The sequence below is a fragment of the Panicum virgatum genome, chromosome 2K (assembly GCF_016808335.1).
Source record: "Panicum virgatum strain AP13 chromosome 2K, P.virgatum_v5, whole genome shotgun sequence".
NCBI classification, from domain to species: Eukaryota; Viridiplantae; Streptophyta; class Magnoliopsida; order Poales; family Poaceae; genus Panicum; species Panicum virgatum.
In genome coordinates, this window is record NC_053137.1 from 39,635,451 (window position 1) to 39,660,566 (window position 25,116).

A 25,116-nucleotide genomic window follows, 5' to 3' on the forward strand; every position below is an offset into this window, starting at 1 on the left:
GCCGATACCAGAAAATGGAGGAGGCGGCGGCAACCGTTGAAGGAAGAAGGCGGACCACGAACTTGCACTCGTCTCAAACACCGGTAGCTACATAAAAAAAACTACCGGAAGCCAGATAGGTTTTCTGCATACAATGGGGCCTCTTGGCCGAATCAAATGCGACAGAAATATCTTCTAGCTGAGCCCACGTGGCCCAAAAGGCCCAAACGTCTACCGAAATCTCATTTCCGACACGAGCGGCGGATCCGCGCGGGTCGCGTCGACGGAGATGGGTGGCGCCGTCGTGGCCGTGCTCGCCGCCTCCGCCACACGCCACAGCCGTTCCCCGCTAGCCTCCTTGCTCTACAGGGTGGCGCGTGGGCTCCACGACGCTTCAGCGGCCGCAGCAGCAGCGGAGGAGGACAAGGCGGGGGCGGGGAGCCGCCGCCGGCGGCGGAGGAGGAGCAGCAGCAGCCTTCTTCTTGGACCGGATTTCCCCGACACCTGGGACCCTCCAACGCGTTCTGCAGCGCGAGCGCCGCCTCCGCGGGACGCCGGAGGTGAGCGGGAATTATTGTTTTGGTAAATCTCGGGGTTGAAGGCGGGGAATCGAGCGTTGAGACTTGAGAGTGCCACCTTTCCTATGAAAGAAGGGATTATTTAATTACTCTAGATGTTGCTGTAATTAAATGGGTATAAGTTGGTGGAGCTTAACGCTTGTGATTCATCAAGTTAGCTTGTGGCATGAGATCAGTTCCTGTTATTCATGCATAATCAATGCTCAGATCCTATAGTATCTCAGTGTAGAAAACTATCCTGTTGCTGACGGTTGTAGCGTCGATGGACGAAAATGCAACATGAAATAAAACGCGAGTTGGGGTTCTTTAGTAGCTCCTGTGCTAGATAGAATTAGAAGTTTGTAGGGTGTTGATTTAAGCACCAGTACAAGTGGAAGGTTCAGAGGGAAATGCAAGTTCTAATTGATGCAAACTGGAAATCGATTTAGTGAACTATTGTTGCTTGGTAGCTGCTCTCGGTAATATATGTTTGGTATACATCTGTATGGAAGTTTCAAGTCAACAACTTTGATTCTTGGCGATATCGTTGATATCATCTATTTTATTATTGTTCAGCATCTTATGCTGAAAATCTGGTGCATTGAACTATCATTTCTGTCTTTTGTAGCTGCTTATGGTTACACTGCAACCATTATCGATGGCAAGTCTATTGCAGAGGACATAAGGTTAAATATTGCTGAAGAAGTCCGTCAAATGAAAAACACAGTCGGACATGTGCCTGGTCTAGCTGTCGTATTGGTTGGTGATAGAAGAGATTCTGAATCTTATGTGCGATACAAAACAAAAGGTTGTGTGGAAGTTGGAATTAAATCATTGCTGGCAAAGTTGCCTGGAAACTGTACAGAAGATGAAGTGATGGATTCAGTGTCAAGATTTAATGAAGATCCTTCTGTTCATGGCATCCTAGTACAGCTACCTCTACCACAGGTACCATGTTGTACTGTTGACGCTTTCAAAAGGCATGATCATTGGTTTAGTTCATATATCAATATCACGTGAAAAAAAAATCCGTTTGCGCCCGATAGAGAAAACTATTAGTTTCCATTTTATGTATCTGTCTGATCAAGGTTCATCTTAATTTACAACAAGCATTGCTACATTATGCTTGAATTGAACATAACACATTGTTGGTGCTATGACACATTGTATTATTTGTGCTAATTTGTATCAATCAGCATATGGATGAGGAAAGGATTTTGAGCGCCATCAGCCTAGAGAAGGATGTTGATGGTTTCCATCCCTTGAATGTTGGAAATCTTGCTCTCAGAAGCCGAAAACCTCTGTTTTTGCCCTGTGCTGCAAAGGCGTGCATTGAGTTGTTGCTCCAATCTGGGATTGAACTCATGGGAAAACATGTAACTGTGATCGGAAGAAGCAAAGTTGTTGGATTGCCCACTTCCTTACTTATACAGGTTAAGTTTTCACAATTGATGCACATCTATTATTTTTACGCACTTTTTACCATACGAGAACAATATATTGACATTACTTTTTTCCAGAGGCATCATGCCACTGTCAGTGTTATCCATGCCTTCACAACAAATCCAGAGGCGATTACCCGAGAATCTGACATTGTGATATCAGCTGCTGGAGTGGCCAATCTTGTAAGTGGAACTTGGTTAAAGCAAGGTGCAGTTGTGATTGATGTGGGGACAAATCCAATCGAGGTAAAGACTGTAGTTTTCTACTGTACTTTCTATCAATAAGGTTGATATGTTTTTTTTTTCTGTGTTGTGCCTAATATTATTTGTCCATCATCACCAGTTTATTTTCTAGTTAATGATATCTGAATTAATGGTGTACATGATTCTCATGTTGAGTGCTTCTAAAGTCCAGTAAATGCTGTTATGATCTAATGTTTATATTTTTGTAAAAGGAACAGTGTGTAGTCCAGGGTTGAAGTTACTCCTTTAGCAAAACACGAATCGTCGTCATTCATTCATGGCATGTTAACCTGGTTGTCAACTGTAAACTTAAAATGTCTCCTTTTTTTGCATACAAAGTTTCTGTAAGCATCACTAGTTCACCAGCACTTAGCGAATTGGAGCCATGATTTTGAATCTTTTTTTCGTGTTATAGCATCTAGCCAACAGGAATTCTGATATCTTTTATTTTTTCAGGATCCTACCAGTGATTATGGTTATCGCCTAACTGGTGATGTCTGCTTTGAAGAAGCAGTGAAGGTGGCTTCTGCTATAACTCCAGTTCCTGGCGGAGTTGGACCAGTGACAATTGCGATGCTTCTTGGCAACACACTTGATTCAGCTAAACGGGTTTACTGCCTAAGTAACTGAACCCCCTGAACTGTACTTTTGCCACACTTACCCTTTGTAAATTAGTTGTCTTTTCTTTTCTTTGCTCTCTGTTTTAGTTGTATGAGGGCTGGGATGTACCATATTTTTCTCAATAAATATTGTATGCTTAGCAGTGTGCACTAAATAAATATATTTGTCTGGAGACAAAGCAATTAACAAAAGCAAGAAATTAACTTTATGACAAGGTTCCTCTTACTTTTGCTTCAGTCAGAAACAGGCATGACAACCATATTGGTTTTCATGCCTCATCTAGCATTATCAAACGATTAAGCACAATGCTTAGCCACCAAATAGATAACATATTTCAGTAGCAGATGATTTATCAAAGATTAATATGGGCACTCGCTTCCATTTCAACAGAGTCCGTGTAGTTTGAATTGTACATTTGCAACACAGTAAACATCATACTGCCAAAAAAAAACATCCTGATCAGCATCACTTATTCCCTTTTACATGAAACATTGGATAATTTGGGTGCACAGCTATTGTGATGACATGTTCCATGAAGAATTATCTCACTGCTTGATGCAGTTGCAGCAAGGCATTATCTTCAGACTAGTTCAATTTTCTGCTCTGCCACCCAAGATTGTTTCGGCTCCAGTTGTACTGTTTCAATCTACATGGCACAGTTGATCATATCATCAGCCAAATTCACACAATTATCAACGTTACTTCCCCATGATTTCAATCAGGAAACGCCAGCAAAAGTTGATTCTAGTCGTGCTCGTGCAATTGTTGTAGTACCTTTGCGTTTTCCACACAGACAAAATCTTTGTAACAGGCCTCCATCTGCTGGTGAGGATTCCACAACACTGCATCTGACCAACTGCATTTCAAGATAACAACTTTAACAATGTGGACTTTACAATGTCAAAACATAATCCTTCAATTCACAGATATCCACCTACCTTGAATTTGATATGGCAATTTTGTCACCCAATCCATTGTCCAGGATGAGCTGACTCGGTGCACCAAGGTAGATGCAGTCAACAAATCCTGGAAAAGTCACCCCCTCCCTGTATGGTATTGAGTGGCTCAAAAACTTATGTTCAGCAGCATACACCATACTTACTGCCTCAATGAGTGCATCCAGTGCAAATATCTAATAGGTGATGCAACAGCTGTGAACATCTCTTATACAAAAGTGAGAATAAATGCAAATATTGCTTTCTGCTCCCACAGATTTACATACAGTGATATAGATGCAAATACGAGAAGACAGGAAACCTAGTGTTTTGTGAATACTGGGGCATAGATGGGTAAATCCAATTAGGCAGCACAAGAAACCAGAGTCTAATATAATTTATTTTTTCACACATAAGAGGGTGAGTGTGGTGAAGTCCTCATAACTATTGACCAAAATTCAAACTGACCTCTCTTCTTTGCCCTCCAAAGGATTTTTCGGGTCAGGATCTTTATTGAGAGTCTTACAACCTTTCAGACCTTTCACAGAAACGCCAGCTATGGAAGCCTGTAAACCAAATGTGTGAACAGCAAATACATGGAATCATTGTTCTTAAGGCGGTATAGTATCCTGTGGCACCTTGAGTATGCCTTATCACTTTGGCGACAAAGGCATCACTAGATCCTAGTGGCACCTTAGGTATGACTTGTCTCCTAGGCATCGCCTACGATGCCTTAAGAAGAAGGCATGGTATTTCAGAAAAGGAAAATAAAAGTGGTTCCAAGAAAACTGCAACTTACACGGAAGTAAGTGTGGAGTGCTGAGTTGAATGAGAAAGGCTTGTCATCCATATTTGTTATTTTTAGAGTTGTTGACAAGCTTGTAGAGTGCAGGGAAACCTTCAAATATTTCAAAAGAAAAAACAAATACTCAAACCCATGTGCTGCAAAGGGCAAAGCTGCAACTTCTGCTGTGAAGAGTTATCAGTGTGGGCATAAAGCATCAAGCCACACATTACTGTAGCAGAGTTTAACCTTGTACAATGCTTGGAAGCTAAAATCCCACATAGAACGGCTATAAGAGTCATCTTTAAGTTCCAAAGTTACAGCCGGATCTCCTTCGGTGACTTCTGAATCTGCGATGGACCAATTCACATTCCGTGCAAACCCATGCTGTCAAAAGTAAAATTTGCCTAGGTAAATACAAAGAGTAAATTGGACACATGTATCACTATTGTGCAGCAGATTATAAAATGTGGTAAACATTATGCTACATAACTGCAACATTGTATTTGGTATAACAAAAACATGGATAGTGGCTACTATGATACTTTCTCCAACCTAGTAGAAGTGAAGAAATTCCTGCAAAAATTTTAAGGGAGTTAAATACACCAGCGGCCCTCGAACTTGTCCCTAAGTGCTACTTAGGTCCACGAACTCGCAAAATCGAAATCTGGCACCCTGAACTTTTTAATTTGTGTCACTTAGGTCCATAACCCTTCAAGGGGCATGAATATATGCAAAAAAGCCCTTGAGTTTTTTCATCTTCTATATCTACGTCCTCCTCGTCACTTTCACCTCTCTCCTCCCTGCTCCCTCCTCTGTGCCGGCACACCCCTCCTCGCGGTGGAGGTCATGGCATGGCGGAGCTCGTGGTGGCGGCGTGCCGCACCCTCCTTCCTCCCTCCTCCTCCACCTCCTCCTCCCTCCTCGCTCTGCCACACCGAGCTCGTCCCACCATCTCCCTCCTCGTGCGCGCTACTCCACACCCCGCACGCGGTCACGGCCGCGAGCCCCGCGGGGGCTTGGGCCCGCCTCGCCGACGCCTCGGCCTCGCTCCCGTTCGCGGCGCCCGCGGCGCGGCTCCGAGCATATCCGGGCGGCGGGGGAGGACCGGTGGCGAGCAGGGCCGGCGCCGCGGCACGCCGCCCTTGGCACGCCGCTGTTGCGGCCTCTGGATCCTCGCGCCGCCGCCGACCCGAGCCCGCCGCAGCCCCAAGATCCTCACGCTGCCGCGGACAAGAGCCCGTCGCCGTGCGCTGCAGCAGACTCGCCCCGCCGCAGCGACCCCGAGCTCCTCGCGCTGCTGCTGTCCGAAGCCACCGCGGTCCCGAGCTCCTCGCGCCGCCATGGCCTGGAGCTCCTCGCGTCGCCTCGGACTAGCACCCGGCCGCGCGACCCCGAGCTGCTCCCGCCGCCGCGGATCCGCGCCGCCGTCGACACACATCCGCCGCCGCGGCCCCGAGCTCCTCGCGCTGCTGCGGTCCGAAGCCGCCGCGGCCCCGAGCTCCTCGCGCCGCCACGGACTAGCACCCGGCCGCGCGATCCCGAGCTGCTCCCGTCGCCGCGGATCCGCGCTGTCGTGCGCCGCCGTCGACGCACATCCTCCGCCGCGGCCCCGAGCTCCTCGCGCTGCTGCGGTCCGGAGCCCCCGCGGCCTCAAGCTCCTCGCACCGCCATGGACCCGAGCCCGGCGTTGTGTGCCACCGTAGATCCATGCCCGCCGCCGTGGCCCCAAGCTCGCGCAGCCACGGACCCGCACCGCCGTCCCCTGCTCCTCCGCCGCCGCCACGAGCCCTGCACTTGCGGCTGCGAGCCCCTGCACCGCCGGATGTGGCCACGGCCACCGGAGCTCGCGAGGAGGGTCCGGCCACCTGCCGCTGCAGTAACTCGCCGCCGCTAGGGCCAAGCCGAGGCGGAGGAGATAGGGCGGGAAGCAGGGGCGCTAGCGTGGAGCCGCCGCGTGCTCCGCCCGCTCCTCCCTCCCGCGGCGGAGAGGGCCAGAGATGGGGCACAGCGTGGACGGCGTTGTCGCTCCCAGGCGCCGCCGCCGGCGAGGGAGCAGGGAGGGGGGGGTGCGGCGGCTCGCTGCCGGGGCAGGGAGGGCGGCGCCTCGAGCAGGGGCCGGGGTCTGGGAGGGAGAAGAAGGGAGGAGGGGAGTGAGGGGGTGAAGGTAGAAGATAGTAACTTTGGAGGGTTCTTTTTGCATATGTGCATGCCACGTGGCGCCATGTGAAGGGGTATGGACCAAAGTGGCACAACTTAATAAGTTCAGGGTGCTAGATTTTGATTTTGCGAGTTCGTGGACCTAAGTGGCACATCAGGACAAGTTCGAGGGCCGCTGGTGTATTTAACTCATTTTAAAGCTAACTTGGGGTCCATTGGTCGATTTGCCAAGACATGTTTAATATTTGAATGTGACATCAGCAAAAATTTACAATTAATCTTTTTGGGACCAAAGATCCATAGGGTAATGTTTTTTTTGTCATATTTACTTTCTTTGCCGGTCCACATGGTTACAACAGAAAAAATGGTTTCACAAACCTGCTGCATGGGACCTGGGCCAAACTGGGGGAAACAATGTGGAATTCCGCCACTGCTTTCAAAAAGGTATATAGTTAGCATGCCTACCGGATAAACACCTGATGTTCTACGGCGTATGGTTTCATTCCAACCTTATGGGTTTCTGCCCATTGAACACTGCATCTGGTCGAACAAAGAGCAAGTTCTTGCCATTAGGGACTTTGAAAGATGTAACGCATGCTCCAAACAGATAGATCTCAGCCTCGCTTCATGCATGAAATGTTTACAATTAGTCGGCACTATAGCGAAAAGGAACTGAGAGTGAATGATAATATACATTTTAGTCACATGGAAAAGAGAAATTCAGGAAAAGTTTCTAAATGCAAATGCACCAAAGTCAGGTTGGAGGCTGCCAAACGTAGGGAAATCCTACCACAGGAATGCATCTTGTAAACACTATTTACAAATCATAATATCTAGTTAAAACACTGAAGAAAAGCATGCATAGTTAGTCAACTCTGGCTATCTGTCATATTTCTCCCAATCTAATGTTGTGACTCGTGCTGCATATGCAATGATGCAACCCAATGCTCCACTCGAGTACTCGACTCACCTAAAATCTCTAAAGACTCATCTTCTAAACTAAAACTACAGTCCCCTGACTTCCCCTCAAGAATTACATACAGAATGCACACCGAGATTGATCAACTAATGTTATCCCCCCCCCCCCCCCCCCCCCCCCAAACCAAAAAAAAAAAAAAAAACCCCTCACGCCCGGGCGTTGAGGCGCCTTTCCGCCTCCCCCCCCTCCCCCCCCAAAAAAATGAAATAGAAAAGAAATTACCTTCCATGCGGGGATTTGAGGTCGATTTTCGGCAGTCCGCCATTGCCCTCCGACACCGCCACGCCGGGCGCGTAGACCTTCTGCCCCACGCTGGCCATGGCCACCACCCTAGAGCGCCTGAATTCAAGAATCGAAGCCGAAGCAGGCGACCAGAATCGTCAGTTCATACCGACGCATATGGATCGATTCAGACACGTGTAGCCGTCGTACCTGAACCGCCGAGGTGAATTGGAAGAGGAGGAGGAGACGAAGGAGAGTGAAGGGAGGGTGGAGGCGCAGGAAGCCGCCATTTGTCTGGCCCCAAAGCTGGAGATGCGATGCCTGTGCGTGCGCCCCTTCCTCGGAGCAGCTGAGACTCCGGTGGTGTTTTTGCCTAGTTTAAGAGTGGCAAGGGCAACAGGATCTTCTACGGAGAGCGCCGTGTGCGTCATTCGTGTTTAGTGCCTAATCAAAGCCTTTGTCGGACAACCAGCCATCAGTATTTTTTTTCACATCAAATCAGCACCAGCCACCAGCCACAGCCAGTTGAACTTTTCATACTTTAAATATCCACAATAAAAATTTTCAAGATCCAAAGTGGAAACAAAAATCCTTTACTACAAATTTTTTTTTCAATCACTTCACATGTAGCTAGGTGCTTACTGCTTAGAGGGAGGAAGAAGTGTTTATTCCTTTGTTTTATGTGTTTCTTAAGGTGGGAAGGCCCCATCTCGCAGGGCTCTATAGTTTACATCGTTGTATTAAATAACAAAATTTGGTTTAAATATCTATTCTTATTCCAAAACGAAACATAAATGACTCATGTAAATACTCAGTAAATTCTAACTCCACCACCTTCATGAATTCTTGGAAGCTAAGCTTTATAGCGCCGGACAGATAAATTTTCAAATGCCAAACTGGTCTACTCTATTGCCCATACATTTATCTGCCAATATCTCTTGAGTACACTTGCAAGAACAGTTTCCAACGCAAGCACAAAAAGGACTAAGGAGGCCACAGACCGTTGCCACACAAACCGATCCAAGCTGTTTCGTGAGAGACACTTTTTTTATTTTTGAAAGAACATCTGAGGCACTTTGTGGCCTCGAGGATGGTACAAAACGCAGCTTGTCCCTTGCAAGCAATTTTATTCTGGGATATGATATTCCAATGCCCTTTTGAGCCGCTGAAACGTTCTTTGCCATGGAAGGAGGACATCTCAATGCATATACCTTTTCTATTGATCCTTTTTCTCTTGCTCTCTTCCATGTTCAATGATTCTTTTTCCACGGCAGATTTGACATCAGCCAAAACGAAAATTGAAACTATAATGAGATTCAACTAGTCGAGAATCGAGATAGCACAAATTTGACACTAACTAGAGTAACATTTTTTTTGTCATAATTTAGTTTTTGACACAGAGTAATTATACAGTAAACGCTACTAAATTCTTCACGCTTGTTGCCATCATCATGATACGAAACCAGAAAAGTGATGCAATTTCAGCATCAGGAATCATCGTTTCAGACACTCGCAAAATCCGTTACAATTTACAATCCTCTTCATCAAACCATCGTTTGCACAGTTCAACTTGCTGCCTGTTCCGTGCTTGATTTCCCGCCATCCTCCTCCGCGCTCTTACCGCCAGCGCCACCGCCGTTGCTCGCCGTCGCCGCCGGCGGTGCATGTTCCGCTACGCACTGGAATCGGCAGGCGCCGGGCCTCGGCTTCCGCGCCGCCTCCGTCTCGCTCCCGTTCTCCATCATCAGCGCGCGCAGGCACCGCCTCCGCCTCGCCGTCGGCCTCGCCGCCTCGCCGCCTCCTGCCGCAGCGCTCGTCTCCCGCGGCGGTCTTCTCACGGGCTCCTTTGCCTTATCTTCCTCCTTCGGCGGCGGCGTCGGCGTCGCCGCCTCGGGCTCCTCCCGCGCGTTCCTGATGTCCACGTGCACGCCGGGGCTGCCGGCGCTGAGCGTGCTCCCCTCCATCGACGAGTTGTTCACGCTCTGCACGTTGCTGTTCACGTTCGCCGCCACCCTCGGCGGCTCCGGCTCCGCGGCTCTTGGCGGCGGCGGCGCGTTGCCGAGCATCATGCTCGCGCCGACGTTGTGGCCGGCGAGCGTCACGACGCGGTACCCCTGGCCGCTCTCCGGCCTCGGCGCCGGCGTCTCGCGCGCGGCGAGGCTCTTGAGGCCGTCCTCGATCTCCCGCCGGTACGGCGCGCGCGCGCCGTCAAAGAGGCGCGACCGCGGGAAGCCGGAGATGGTGATCTTGGTATCGGTGCGGCGGTTGCCGTCGGCTCTGCCAGAGCTCTGTTCTTGGCGGCCGGCGGCTCGCCGGAGAGCGTCAGCTCGAGGTCGGCCATGGACGGCCTGCCCCCTCGCAGCTGCGACGAGTCTGAGCTTTGGACCGGGATCGTGCCCGACTCATCGGATGACTCGGCTTGAAGAGGGATATCTTCCACCACGGCGTGTGGCACCGACCGCTGCGGCGGAGGCCCTGCCGGAGTTGGTGGCGGCGGCGTCGTAGGTGCTCGAGGTCGAGGCGACGATGGCATTGGCTGCGACGGCGTCCGTGATTGCTGCCGCCACGATCCCACGTTGCTTCTGTAGGGAAGCCAGAAGCGGAATGGCTGCGGCTGCGGCGGCAACGACGACGGTGGCCGTTGGCCAGACATGACTTCTTCGGCGTCTATGTGGATGGCCTTGATGCTTGATGGAAATGAAACGATCGGAGGTGTTTGCGTTGCATTGGACATGAAGCTATGTCTCCATTATCCTCTGGTTGCTGATTGCTTGCAACAAGGTGCTGCTTTGAGCATGTCAAGAAAGGTAAGGAATTGGGCCTTTCCTTGGCTTGCAGTTCTGGAGAAAGGATGAACTGGTTGACTGTTAACTGGCTTGGACAGGGCATCTGATTGGGCCAGGTTTCACAATTGGTATCTAGCCATTTTACCATCGGCATTTGTCCCCAAATTTCAATTTACACGTTCTACAATATAAAATAATAATGCTTTAATAGTCATGCTCATGCTGATGATGAAGGTATACCGTGAGGTTAAAGCAACTAGAGTTGTCCTTCAGGCAGTTGACAGTCCAGTGTTCAGAAAGATCACAATGGAGTAAAAGACGACCAGAACCAATGAAGAGGGGTCGATTTTGAACTCAGCAGAAGTAAAATTTATTCATATCAGACATATATACTGTTGAACAATCAGTAGTACGTGTTCACAAAGAGCCATCTTACGCATATCATCTACAACAAAAAACTGAACACTAGGATGTCGCCCTAAACTAAACCTGTTCAAAATTGAGCATTCATTCATAGCGTTTATCTTACTACATTTGACTCCGTTAATCTAAGGGAGTTTCCATGCCGTCCCCTTCTTCTTCTCTGACGCCACCTTTCCTTAATGTCACCACACTCACTTCCTGGAGGACTTTCACTTGCACTGCCTATTTCCTCAGCATCTTGTTTGCCATCTGCATTGGATGAGATGCCTCGCAACCGAGCAGTTTCTGCTATCAGGTCGTTCACCAGCATCTCAGTTGTCCTTGAAGTGATCCCTCTCAAATACCATGAGATGGGTGGCGGGGGTAAAAGGGCAGGCTCAATAAGCTGATCTAGGGTAATGGCAGATGCAACTCTGCCCCTGCCACCAGTACAGGATTCATATTCTTCCAGACTGCATGGATGAAGAGGAAGGCATACTTCCTTGTCAACAAATATGGGTTCTATCCTCCAGCAACCCTCAAACTTTCTCATAAAACCTGTTCGTCCTTGTTTAAACTTAACCTGCAAAAGGTATTGCATGAAGACACAAATCAGGCAACATATAACATGTGTTGACCAAAGGGACTGGCAGGTTTCAAGGTTTTACAGTATGATTTTTTCTGTTCTGGTCAACAAAAACATGAACTGACAAGATGCCAGACCACCAGAGGAATTTCCAGATTGCTGCCTGCTCCACTTCAACCACTTGCCTCGACCCTTCGTCAAGCAAGACTTTTCTTGATATTACTTCCTGAAAAAGCGAAAAAAAATATCCCTGTCATGATACCTGCCTCTAGGGTGAGATCCTGGTTCCTTTCCTCTTATAAGAAATTCCTTGGCTTACTATTATTACCAATGAGAATATATTTTGTACAGCCCCCAGTTTTATGCAAGAAATAGTATGCCTGGCCCTCATTTTTTTATGCGATACCCTCAGAATCATATTTTATGTGACACTATTAAAAGTTCCATTCCCTATTCAGTATTACAGAACAACCTAGCACATTGCAAGAGCGCTGAATATCACACTATCTCACTAATTCAAACCGACAAAAGAATTGTTTTGCCCTACCACTCAAGTGAGATACTGCTAAGTTAAAACTGGAAAGACCTCCAAGAAATATACAATGAATGAACATCATCTGAAAGTTTGGGGTTAATGCTTTATCAACAAAATACAGCACGGAACTATTACATTCCACACCATTAAAAAGCCATTGACGGATCAGTTCTCCTTTGTAAGCTCAGGGGCCCATATCGATAACAGAAATGACATCATGCATTCTTCTGTAGCCTGAACTATCCAACCGGACTCCGGCTATGTGGATTGCTTTCTTCATGGAAGTACCAAGATTTGGCTCCCAACATGGCAACATGCAAGTACCAAGAAAACAGAGCTAATGTATTTTCTAATCTACCCTAAACAGTCAGACGAACATTCCAGCTTAGTCAATCTTCAAAGAGGTATAACCACACATGTACGTACCTTAATATTTTTGAACACCCTCTTGTTCTCTGGGTCAATTATGATGTTGTATACTGCATCCGGTGGTAATCCTGCTTTGAATCTTAGATTGAGGTTGCAAAGGGAGCCTTCTGGTACAGTCACCTGTAAATAAATTTGATCACGTAATGTTAAATGCTTAAATTATATGAACAATCTAGTAAGCACTATCGCAAACATTTTTTTTCCATCACTGGGATTTCGTACAAAAGGCTAACTTTTCCAGAATAGAAGGCAACTCTAATGCATCTTCATTTTTCAATGATGACATGAGTCGAGAGCATGTAAACAAATAAACAATCACTCTTGATGCTGAGAGACAAGTGTCCAAGTGCATCAACAAATTATCGTGGATACCTTGATTTCTGGCGGCTCGTCAGTCCAACTAGGATTGTTCTTCCAAGCTTGGAGCTGCCTGCCCAAGCTAACCTCAGCAGCAGCAGCAGTGCACGACTCTTTCCCCATCTCTGATGACATTTCAGCATTCATACCGCGGCCAGCAGCATCCTTCTTCAGGAAAGGCCCAAAATGCACCTATTGCAACACTCAACCAATGAACCAATTCACATCTGCCCAACCAGTTCCGTACATCTCGTTATTCATAAGAAACAAACCTTGAGAGAGTTCTGAATCTTATCAGGAATCTGCCAGAAGCTGTTGAATCCCAGCGCAGGCTTATGCGGCAAGCCATCCGCTGGGCGGCTGACGGCCGGTTCTTGCCTGCCACCTTCTCCCATCAAGAAACCCGATGCCCTGGAGCAAGTCACCGGAACATGAATGAATTGAAAAAAAAAACTGAGGCGTCGCAAGCAAACGGACGCAGCGGCTCGAGTCGCAAGCAGTAAAGAAAAGGAGAGCGAGAAGTTTTATAAAATTGATGGCGGGGTAAAAGGGGGGGAAGATCTAACCTCGGGGAGATGGAAGAACCGGAGCTCGTGTCTCAGGTGGCGATTGACTCGGGGGCCTTGAGGCGATGACAGAAGGGAGCAGCAGGGAGTGACCAAGCGGAGATGGAGGCCGCGAGAAGCGACGGGGAAGGTTCCGTCGCCGTCTCGGCGAAGCTCGGCCAGTTTTCCACTGATGATGATGAAGCTGGTACCGTGTGTTTGGTTGTGGGACCAATGAATTGGTTTGGATCCAATCCGGATTTTGGGGACGGAGCCGATCCATTCATTGTTTGGTTGTACTTTTAATTTTGGGGACGAAGTGAACCCATTTTATGTTTGGTTGAAGGAATTGGGAATACGAGGGTCCCACTTGCTACTAATGGACTCCACCTGTCAACCTCTCACTTTTTTCTTTTTATTTTTATTTTTTTCTCTCCCTTATCTTCTTCCTCAGCCCGTGCGCCCGGCCCCCTCCGCCTTGCCCCGGCCTCCTCTGCCCGCCATGGAGTCCGCCCGCCTCGGCCTCCTCCGTCCGCCGTCGCCGAGGCCTGCCCCACCTCCTCCTCCTCCCGCCGCCGTGGCCCCGTGAGCTGCCCTGCTCGGGCCACCGTGGGCCGCCGCCGCCGCTCCCATCTCGCGGACCCCGCCGAGATCGGCCGCCATCCCGCAGGAGCCCCCGGCTGGATCTCTGCCTCTCGCAGCCGCCTTGATGGTCGGGGAGCCGACGGGGCGGCGGCGGAGGAGGACGGCTCGGAGCGGCGGCGCGGCGCTGGGCACAGCAGGGTCATGGAGATGGGGGGCGCCCGGGACGGCGTGGAGCAGCGCTCCGGCCGGGGACGACGCGGAGCGGTGGTGGCGGCGCCGGGCGGCGTCGGCCCTCGCGACGGGGAGGCGGCGGCGGCGGGGGTCGCGTGGAGGCGCCGGTTGGGGGGAGGCGAGCCGAGAATGGCGGGAGGGCCGGGGCGGGCGGGCGGACGGAGACTTCATGGGAAGAGCGCTCAGCGACGGGGTTGGCTCTGTCCGCCGGATTTCAACAGACGGAGGCGACCCGCATATAGACCGAATATTCCCATCTGGGTCCGCTCCAACCCGTGCTCCTCCCCATCCAAACATCCTAAAAATGGGTTCGACCCGTCCAGGTTGGATTTCTTCCACCAACCAAACACACGGGTAGAGTCTGATGGGCTTCGCTGATTCGTGTTGGGCCCCCACATAGAAGGCCGAGATTGGCTGCGGTATGTGACACAGCATTCAGAAAAGAGAAAATTTTCCCTCAAAAAAAAAAGAAAAGAGAATTTTTTTATAATGATGGGAAAAAAAGTACAATTCATCTAACAAAATCGTACGATGGTCAAAGTAGTATTTGGAAATACCTAGACTAAAATATCTGGTAGTATAAAAATATGGAACTGAATATTAAAAAGTGGGATCGAACACTAATTTAATCTAATTTTTGTAAATACCTACCATTGATGAACGACCCGAAAAAATTCAAGACAAAAAGTACCTATAAGTATCCAATTAGTACTTTACAATCATTGTAATAAAGCTCGAAAAGAAAATTACAACTACATAAGTACATATGAATGCTGATAGTACGTATATCAGTATATGTACTTTTGATGTACAAGTAGGAATCAAAGTTTATAAATTACAACAAAGAAAAGAAATCACTAGAATACATATAATTCTCTCCTGCTCAAAGGGCGCAATTCTTTCTTTTTCTTTTAATTGTTACTTTTGGTCACGGAGTCCGTCGAGGTACTCCGATTCCGATACCGAGAACAGCAGCGAGAGCCGAGAGCAGAGGCTCTCCGATGCCGGCGGGCAGGGTGGCAACTGGCAAGGCGCCCTCTCGGCAGGACCCATGCTTTTCCAGGCTACGCTGCTCCTCCACCGCAGGCAACTTAACTCTGTCAAAATCAACGGCTCTTTTCTCCCATCATGCGAGTACTGCATGAACTTCCATCCATGGCAAATATCTTCCAGTTGGTTTGCTACTTTGCTGTCTCACACAACCCCTGGGTTCGGCCCACTGCACTGCACGCTGAAGTGATATTCTCCACTGTGGTCGGTAATATGGTTGCCAATGCTTCGTTTGGCAGCGGCGGCTTCATGCGGACGTGACGGTATGTGTGATGACGATGCTTCATCATGTTCCGAAATCCGGCCATCTTCTGCCGGCACTTGAGGTTCCTTGCATTTCTTTTCAGGATGTAAACCTACTGAAAGTCCAAAGCTAACATGAGAAGCTAAAATTTAAAGGAGGGCCCAGTTTACTTTTAGTTTAATCATAACATCAGGGTTTCTATTAAAGTAAAACTCTGAAGCATACAATTATAAGTACTTCTGATGAAAAATTATCATTTTCATGTGACAAAACTTAGTTTCTTATGTTAGCTTAACAGCTTGACTACATGCATTATGGGACAACATCAGTTTTTTTTTAAATAAGGGGACAGCATCAATTTTGGACCATAGTAGTATAGTATAGGTTCTGCTATGCACAAACCTTAAACTTGATTCGTGCCCTATTCATGCCTATCTTCACGCGGTTGAATCTTCCTCTCTTTCATATGTGCCCATGGAACTTGTATAACTTTGACCAGTTACCATTCACAAATATCTATTTTCCCCCTAATTGTAAATATTTATATTTGTGGGAAAAGTAAATATATCTGCACACTTGTGATGCTATTATTTTCATAGCAGAGAAAACTGCTCTAAATCTTCTAAACCTTGAAACACGTCATATTCTTGGAAACTTCAAAACCACTTAAGTTGAGCACTAAATCAACATGCGAAGTTTCGAAAATTTTGAAGATAGTTATTAATTTGTCAGACTACACATGTAAGTTTGAAACTGCAAATTACATATTTCAAAAATATATTTAGAAAAACTTGCATTTCTAAGATAGTGAAGAGTATTTTGAACTGAAGGTGATCCCAATTTGCACATTAAGATGATTTCAAAATAAAAATCTAATCTTTCATTCAAATTTCAGATGATTAGATTTTCTGCACACCAAACCTGCTGTTTCATCATTGGACAATGGATGGTCGGCTATTGAGACATCTGATGAGGAGCCAGATACAAACACTGCACTTGAACTTGATGCAATGGAAGAAAAACGAGATGGAGAGGATGTGAATTGTTGTCCAGGGATTACTTGTACTATCTCTCCATTTGAGTTTGGCTACAAAAAGAATAAGAACATTGTAAACTCGTCTGCTATGATAATTTCAAGGAAATAAACTAAGGTGATACATTGAATTTACCTTGTTAATAAATTCAGGTTCTTCACTTTTCTGTTCATCCATATGATAAGCAAATGTCAATTTTTGCTTCATATTGTTTCGTGGATAATCAACTTCATCAACGTCTGATGCGCTTATTCCTTCTTTCTTGTCTCTGTTTGCAGGCTCCTCAGGAGTGATATCTGAAATAGCACTACTTGTTCCAACTTCCTCAACTTGCTGTGACCATTGATGGGATTGCCAACTTCCAATGCTTAGAGAACAGGACTGCACTACACAATTCTGGCACCCCAAAACCTCAATTTGGAGTTTTTTGTGGTTTGAAAGTGACTTGGGTAATGCTTTGAGTCCAACACATTGTGATAAATAAAGGTACTCCAGATTACTAAGTCTGTGAAAAGAACATGGCAAATATTCTACACTAGGACAGTGTGAGAGATTCAGAAACTGAAGAGAAGTAAGGTATTCAAAAGATTTTGGGAGTTTAAGATCAGAGCAGAATGAAAGGTTCAAGCCTTTCAAATATGCAAGCTGACCAAATGATTGGGGTAGTAGCTCAAGTTTAGAGCATTTTGACAGATTCAAGAACTGAAGTGAACAAATGTTGCCAAAAAAGTCAGGGAGCATTCGGAACTCAAAACCACTTAAGTTCAAATCCACAATGGAAGAAAAGCTAGAGAATGACTGCAATAGTTCTTCAGGCAATGTTGGAAGCTTAGAACACTCCGAAAGGTTCAAGAAACGAAGTTTCCTGAGATTTTCCAGAGATGCAGGAAACCTTCTAACTTCAGGGCAGCATGATAAATTTAAATATTGTAACTCATGCAGCAAATCTAGGTTATTCAATTGCTGAAGTTTCTGGCAACCTTGGAGATTCAAATACTTCAGCGTCTTTAAGTTACTAATGAAGGCTGGTAGCTCTGTTACTTCAGTTCCTGACAGATCCAATGTCTGCAGCTTATGAAAGCCACTAATTTGGGGAGGCAGATCTGTAATGGACAAAGTTGAAGCGTCGAGGTATCTCAGCTGTTTCAGCTGAAAAACGGGAGCAGGTAACTCCTTAACAGAACATCCACTGAGATCCAAAACACGCAAATATTTGTTCACTGAAAGAACTTCACTGACATGCTGCAATTCTGCACCACTTGTCTTGAAAATTAGAGACCTTGCCTTGGAAGGCCAAGCTTTGCTACCTATTGATTGCAAGCTAGAAGTGCACACTTGTGCATAACGGTAATCATAATTTCTATTGCAGCGTTCATTCTCAGCATCTAAGATCACAAGGATATCTTCACCAGCAACTGACCTAGCAAGATCGTGTGCCAAACTATCCATGCAGAGCATTTCATCAGAATTATTGGAAATTCCTGCATTAATCTGTAAATGAAAAGGAGGTTAATTAGCTAGCTTACTCAACCAAAACGCTAAATTGTCATGGTGCAATAACATTATGGTTGATGTTAGGGGAGAATAAAGAATTGGAGAATGAACTAACTCAAAAAGACAAAAATGCACAGTTTCTAATAATAGTTTATTTCAAATGTATTAATATCATGATAGTTTATTCAAATTATCAAAGTCAATGTTATAATGCGCATTTAATAAATTTGAGAAATGTTATTAAACAAAATCTTAAAACTAAATCAGATGGACATGATTTGGTCATCAACATAAGTCCTGAACGCAAATATTTTTTAGGTATTAGTTTGAAGCAAAGGAAAATGATACCTGGGTAAAGAACTTTATATATGTGATGTTGTTTGTCTATCTTATCTGTAAAAATATGAATGCTCATAGATATTTAGTGTATGTCCATCCCAACAGTGTTGGGTGAGGTCGGGTCGGCACAAGATTTGTTTTTTATTTTGGCAATTAGGCCCCTTCTCTGTTTGTGGGGTTTGAGTGTGTCGGGGAGTGTTTTTTAGTCTGTATGACTCCTCCTATCAATACAATGATACGCAGCTCTCCTGCGTGTTCGAGAAAAATAAACTTACTGTTTCCATATCCATTATCATTCATAACAAGACGTTAATATGTTAACCTTCTTCATGGAAATGTTTTACTAAAGCTTATTAAGATGGATGTTACCGTGTTTCTTGTAAATTATACAAGAGAAAACAAGAAATATAAGTATTAACCAAAGAACTTACCTGAGGCCTCTCTAGAACTTGAAGGAAATAAATATCTTTAAGTTCATCAATGTATTTCTCAGCAGTAACATCAAGCGGCAAGGTTCCATGTTTGGATTCAATCATGTCAAGTGCAATCCATTGCTGAATAAGTTTTTTCTTATCAATGACATATCCTTTAGGGAAGATTGAACAATATACAAAGCATAACCTTAGCTCATGGGGCATATTGTAGTATATTATCTTGAACGATGGAAATACTGGCAAAATTTTGTTTTCGGGGTAGTCTTCCTCTATCTTCCACATGTCGTCATCCTTTGCAGCTTTCCATATCTCACGCCTCTGTCTTTGAGCATTCACCACAGATCCAAGAAAGTTGGCTACCAATGGTATGCCTTTACATCTCCTCACAATTTCTTCTCCATATTCCCTGAAAAGTGGGTCACTATAACCTGTCATTGCCCTTTGACAGAATATACTTGAACAATCATCTTCTGACAAAACAGACAATTTGTGTGGTGGCACAGTGGACACCAGCTCAGCTACTTTACTGCTGTGAGTGGTCACTATGATCTTGCTTTCTGTCTTCCCTGTAAGCAACATCTGCTTCAGCTCATTCACTTCTTCATCTTTGCCCCACAAGCTATCCAACACTATTAAGCATCTATACCTATTAAGTATGTCTTGAACAGCATTCTTGATTGACTGCATCTGCATGCTTCCCTCAATCCTTTCTGTAGTTTGCAAAACTATATCTCTCCCAATTCTTTCAAGGTTGATATTGCCCATGGAAACATGAACCCATATCTTGAATCTGAATGTCTCTGTTCTTTTATCATTGAAAATATGTTGGGCAAGGTTTGTCTTCCCAAGACCCACTGGCCCAACTATGGAAATAATGGTAAGCTCTTTCACATTGATCTGCTTTAACATGCCCATAATACATTCCAATTCTTGATCCCTCCCAACAATTTTGATATCATTATTTCTGTATGATGTTGTCTGTCTCTCATCAAAATTTACCACTGAGTTAATATGTGAGATGAAATGATATTGGGTAGGTAAATGTTGTCTTGTTTGTAATAACTCCCTCTTGGATTTCATCTTATAAACCATGCTGACTTTTGAAAGCATCGGATTGGATAAAGAGCAGAGCAACGATCCCTGAAAACTCACCATCACATTACTCTGTAAGTTTGCAATCACTGTGCGGGAAGCAAAAGACAATGAAGAAGTATTGGTGCATTATTTAGAAACAGAGGCCCAAGGCCCAGGTGTATTAGAATTTAAAAAGGTAGGTCCTTTTATTATTTTTAGATTTAGATTGGTGATAAATGGATATTTAATACTACTATATTGCTGTAGTCCGCAGGTTATGAGTCAAATTCCCAGTTAGTCACATTGGAAATTCAACACAAACAAGCTACGCAAACATTGTTAGGCTATGCAATTGTTGCTATTCTGAAGCCAGGTCATAAACTTAGCAGTGATAGCTTGCCAAGGTTTAAACTACTACAGCAGGTCGATAAGTGAGGAGAAAAACAAAACAACCAACAAAATTCCTGTAGCCAAATGAGCATCAAACTGCTGTGATTGTAGTCCTTGACTAATGAAAATCTACAAAAGTGGGCTAAGAATTTGAGTTGTATGATTATAAATTGGTTTTTACCTAATACGAAAGGCCGGTTTTATAAATGCAGATTAACTGGAGCTATTATGAATCTACAACAAATATAACTGAGTTTCAGTCGGTATAATGTGAGGCATGCGTAGTTACTGGAGTAGCGTTTCTTAAATAGAAAGGACCAAATACAACTATATTCCAATCGCAATGTTGGAGCAGTATAACAAATAATACCGTATGTTGAAATCTAACTGCAGGACATTCTAAATAATAAGTCAAACTACAAAACTGCAGGAATGTTATTGCAACCTAAAGTGTCCCTATCGATGGTTAGGTGGCAAGTATCAATCGATTGTTTAATCTAAAAAAAAAGTATCAATCGATTGTGCTGGTGCATGCATTTGGATCCCAAAATCAAATGCAAATAATAAAAGGCTACTTCTGAAAAGGATAACTTTGTCTTCTTTACCCATAGAACTAGTTCATTGCATTTAGTTACAGCAGCAATTGCCTAATTAGTTAGGAAGGAAATGAAAATGGAAAATCGTTTCACCTTCTGAGCGCAGCTGCTTCCCTCATATTGCTCCTTGGACGAGTAGTACCCATCAACGATGTCCTCGATGTCGTAAGCCAGGCACTTGATCTGGCCGAGCCAGTGCCGCAGGTTCGCCCTCTCGCTCCCAAAGGAGTTGTTCTCCGCGTTCTTCAGCAGGCCCTCCAGGTACACCAGGGTGTCCTTGATGCTCTCGAGGTCGTCGTCGAAGCTGCAGCACAGCTTCACCTCGCCCTGCGCCACGCCGATGACCTCGTTGATCTTCCGGGCGACCTGGTTCACCGCCGCGGCCACGAGCATCTCGGGGCCAACCATGGCTGCACGTGGCCCCGTGGGCCGTGGGTGGAGGGAACGGGACGAGAATTGATGAGAGCAAGAGAAATTGATGAGTGAGGTGAGGAGCGGGAGCGCAGTACCGGAAGACAAATGACAGGTAGGAATTAGGATTGAGCTAAGCGATTGGCTTCTTGACTTTGACTTGTCCAAGTCTTCGGTGGGTAGGTCTCTTTTGTTTAGCAAAAAAAAAAAAATTGTAATGGCGTACGAAAGTGTACTTCCTTCGTCCTATGAAAAAAAATGCAATTCTAATGTTTGAAAAAAAAATCTCATAAAAGAGTGCATTAGTAGAAGTTGGACCTGACGAATTAAATGGCCAGATTTAATTTGCATATGAAAACTAACTTCTAGCCATCTTTTAGAAGGTCTGGTTAGTTGCATGAAGCCAACAAACTGGGGGTATGTGCGTCTTTTTCGTACCACCACTAATCTATTTGAAACAACTAGAATTACAATATTTATTTGATGGAGAAATAAGCTCATAAGTTACTTAAAACTATGAATGAAGGTCCCAATTCATACTTTCTTCGTCTTTCAATTTGAACGCATAGTATTTAGGGGGAAAAATTCAAATTATATATATGTTTAACGTATGGAGGAATTAATTCATAAGTTACTTAAAAACTCTAAATGATGATCCTAATTCTTACTTTCTTCATCTATCTATTTGAGCATATTTTATTTGGAAAAATTCAAATTATATACATGCATGTTTAATTACAAAAAAGTTCCATCAATAGATTTATATGAAAAAGAATTTTGGCATAGCAATTGATGTTATGTTGTGGGTGAAGTTTAAAGTAGAATTTTGATTTGAAGATTTTTTTCCCCTATAATTTTAGGCATGTGTTGACACGCTGTTGACGGCTGCTAAGTACTAAATTTAAGCCGTCAACTCCTGCATAAATATATAAAATATGAACATCAATCTAGTGGTAGGAGTTTATTACTAACCATTTTTACATATTGGTAAATAATTGTATGCAGGTGAAATAAGAGAAAACACACCTCAAGAGCATGGAAACACACTCCACAGTTCATGGCAAAAGGCGCAACAAATCAAAGCACGAGAATCGGGCTCAAATGGATCAAAAGAGACCCAACTACCAAAGCAAACCAGTTTAGAACAAAGTCTTACACATGTGTGTCGTGGTGTGCAAACCCACAGCTGGGTGGCGTAGTGCACCCGCCTAATCCCAGAGGGTGATTACTCGGGGGTTAGCTAGGACTAGTTCGATCTCGCTGGAAGAACACGATGAACACAACAGGTTTAGAGTGGTTCGGGCCGCCGGAGCGTAATACCCTACGTCCACTGTGTGTTGTATTGCTTGTGTTTCCTTAGTCTCGAGAGAGTCTAAGAGAGTGCGAGAGGGCCTGTGAGAGCTTGCCCGTGTGCAGCGAGCGCCTCCCTTTTATATCTCAAGGGAGGCGCATACATGGCCGTTGGGTCCCCGACAGGTGGGCCCAATCGATGTGGTATAAAATAACATACTGTTCATACATTATGGCGTTGCAGGCGAAGGAGATCTCATTCCTAGATTTCCTTGCTCTGCCCGCGGGAATCCTCCGTCCAGCATATCCACTCCCTGTCTTGTCGAAACGGCGCCAGGGTGTAGCTTGCGGCGATGCCTACAGCGTAGCTAAACGGGCCGTGTAGCTTGCGGCGTAGGCGGTATGATGGAAAAGTGACGTGCCGTCGTATCCATTTAATGCGGCAGACGGGCTCTGCGCGGAAGCGGCGCATGCGGCTGCACTGTGTACCTCGGTAATATGCGGTCTACAGTGAGACCTGACAAAGGCTGCCCCGCGTGCCGCGGCGGCAGAGCACGCCTCAACCACCCGCATTGAATGCGGTAGGTGGGCGAGTCTTCCAGCGGAAGACTCGTGCCCGCGCCCGCGCCTGCGGGACATGTGGCGACTCCGGACCCCCCCCGGCGGTATGTTGGTTCTACGCGCATGGGAGGTCCGGACGGACGCGGGAGGTCCTGGACCCCTATGGGGGGCCCGAGCCCTCGGCTGTTGGCTCGGAGCTTCCCCTCATCAAGGACACGTGGCGTCTCCGGACCCGTCCCAGAGCGGGGAGCGGGTCCGGGACCGTTGGCCTGGTGAGGTAAGAGCCTGACCCGTGGGGCCCGGCTGCTCCGCCCCTTATGGCGTAGTTACGGATGACTACGCGAGTCTTGGCTTGCTGCAGTAGGAGTGTGTATCCCTACTACAGGGTACCGACAGTGGCCCCCGGGCCCACCTCGGGAGAGATGACGAACCCGCAAGTGGGGCCACTACTGTGATTTGGCTCTACATAACTTAAAACCTCTAGCGTTAGACTATGCATACTACAGGAGTCTTGACCGGCTTTGACCATCCATCGGGTTTTTCTCTGCCTCATCACATGGCAACGGCTTACTGACTCGTGGTCCCCACATACAGTGGTACGCCTAGTCATGCGAGCGACGCTCGGCTTTGTTGCGGCCGGAGTAAACGGGATATTTACCACCAGCGCAGTTCCCGAAAAGCCTGGTCACGCCAGCGCTTTGCGCGCACGTCGGCTCAGCTTCCGCCTTGCTTCGCGCGCGGGCGACGGTTCGGATCCCGCCTTTTCACACCTTTGTTTGCTACCCGCCCTCCCTGACAAGCGGGCCTGGGCCCCCTTGTCATGGACTGGGCGGCTAACACCAGGCGTGAGCGTCACTTAGGTTCCAGCGACGGTTTCGGGGGGCGCCGGTTGGGTCAGGCTTCATAAAGGGATGAACCGCATACCGCAGTTACTTTTCCGCATTCGCCTTCTACCTTCCAGCCTTTGCGCCCCTTTGCCTTCGAGCCTCCTCAACCCCTGCTCTTCTGCACAGATTGCTCCTCGCCTCCATAGCGAAATGGCGTCCCTCGTTCGTCCCCGCCGTTTCCAGACTGAGGAGGAGCTGAACACGGTGCGCCACCTGATTGGGTGGAGTTCATAGGAGACTGCCTGGGGGATTTGAGCTGGCTCGGTTCCCCTCGGCGACCTGCGCGCTGGGGAATTTGTGTTGTTCGTCTCGCACATTTCCACCGGCTTGGGGCTGCTGATCTCCTCATTCTTTCTACTCCTGCTGGAAGATTTCGGCCTCCAGCTTCAACATCTCACGCTGCACTCCATCCTCCTGACGGCCATCTTCGTCCACCTGTGCGAGATGTTCGTGGGGGTGCGGCCCTGCGTCATCCTCTTCCGCCACTTCTTCGTCCTGGTGAAGTCCGGGAAGGGCAAAGACGAAGTGGGGGCGTACTACTTCCAGACGAGGAGCGACTTGCGGACGCCCTACATCCCCGGACTCACTGGCGGGAAGTGGGAGGATTGGCGCAAGGAGTGGGTGATCACCACCACCGAAGCCAACGAGCGCCTCGTCATGCCGACCGGGGGATCCGCCTCCGACCGCCAGTCCTGGAGGGCCAAGCCGTCCCTGCCGTCGGAGTTCGACTCCGTGCTGGGCAAGATCAGGACGCTGGCGGAGGGCGGTCTCACCTCGCTGCACGTGCTCGGGGACTTCCTAAAGCGCCGGATCGCCCCTCTGAAGAATCGGCCGCGTCCTGCCAAGAGCTTCACCGGGCCGCAAGACTGCAGCAGGACCCACCGCGGGGAGGACAGCGATCTGACCCAGGAAGCCCTGGAGGTCTTGGTGCGGG

General features: G+C 46.9%; 5 protein-coding genes across 7 annotated transcripts; 1 reads left to right on the forward strand and 4 right to left on the reverse strand.

Annotated features, from left to right (window-relative positions):
• The first annotated feature begins 193 nt into the window (after positions 1–193).
• Positions 194–3,050, forward strand: LOC120676111 (bifunctional protein FolD 2-like). Its single transcript, XM_039957335.1, has 5 exons — positions 194–539; positions 1,165–1,484; positions 1,733–1,969; positions 2,057–2,224; positions 2,678–3,050. Exons 1-5 carry the CDS (start codon positions 269–271, stop codon positions 2,849–2,851), a joined length of 1,170 nt encoding a protein of 389 aa, XP_039813269.1. The 5' UTR covers positions 194–268; the 3' UTR covers positions 2,852–3,050.
• A 124-nt stretch (positions 3,051–3,174) lies between these two features.
• LOC120676120 (putative glucose-6-phosphate 1-epimerase) lies at positions 3,175–8,368 on the reverse strand. The gene is made up of 10 exons (XM_039957348.1): positions 8,133–8,368; positions 7,923–8,039; positions 7,231–7,344; positions 7,100–7,151; positions 4,811–4,948; positions 4,577–4,675; positions 4,246–4,343; positions 3,781–3,888; positions 3,617–3,698; positions 3,175–3,488 (listed from the first exon to the last, which is right to left on the reverse strand). The coding sequence occupies exons 1-10, from the start codon at positions 8,351–8,353 to the stop codon at positions 3,423–3,425; spliced, it is 1,095 nt and encodes a 364-aa protein (XP_039813282.1). The 5' UTR covers positions 8,354–8,368; the 3' UTR covers positions 3,175–3,422.
• A 1,119-nt stretch (positions 8,369–9,487) lies between these two features.
• Positions 9,488–10,575, reverse strand: LOC120695284 (large proline-rich protein BAG6-like). Its single transcript, XM_039978569.1, has 2 exons — positions 10,210–10,575; positions 9,488–10,168 (listed from the first exon to the last, which is right to left on the reverse strand). The coding sequence occupies exons 1-2, from the start codon at positions 10,573–10,575 to the stop codon at positions 9,488–9,490; spliced, it is 1,047 nt and encodes a 348-aa protein (XP_039834503.1).
• A 485-nt stretch (positions 10,576–11,060) lies between these two features.
• On the reverse strand, positions 11,061–13,761 carry LOC120676129. The gene is made up of 6 exons (XM_039957354.1): positions 13,584–13,761; positions 13,290–13,428; positions 13,033–13,209; positions 12,658–12,780; positions 11,779–11,922; positions 11,061–11,693 (listed from the first exon to the last, which is right to left on the reverse strand). The coding sequence occupies exons 2-6, from the start codon at positions 13,410–13,412 to the stop codon at positions 11,229–11,231; spliced, it is 1,032 nt and encodes a 343-aa protein (XP_039813288.1). The 5' UTR covers positions 13,413–13,428; positions 13,584–13,761; the 3' UTR covers positions 11,061–11,228.
• A 1,287-nt stretch (positions 13,762–15,048) lies between these two features.
• On the reverse strand, positions 15,049–21,573 carry LOC120676136 (putative disease resistance protein RGA1). Of its 3 annotated transcripts, none has more exons than XM_039957375.1 (5): positions 21,127–21,573; positions 18,971–20,113; positions 16,842–18,197; positions 16,594–16,759; positions 15,049–15,784 (listed from the first exon to the last, which is right to left on the reverse strand). In XM_039957375.1, the coding sequence occupies exons 1-5, from the start codon at positions 21,439–21,441 to the stop codon at positions 15,573–15,575; spliced, it is 3,192 nt and encodes a 1,063-aa protein (XP_039813309.1). In that variant the 5' UTR covers positions 21,442–21,573; the 3' UTR covers positions 15,049–15,572. The 3 variants fall into 3 exon arrangements, with proteins under 3 accessions (XP_039813309.1, XP_039813294.1, XP_039813302.1); XM_039957360.1 differs by having other exon boundaries at positions 16,589–16,759; positions 21,127–21,554; XM_039957368.1 differs by having other exon boundaries at positions 15,049–15,787; positions 21,127–21,553.
• Positions 21,574–25,116: the final 3,543 nt, after the last annotated feature.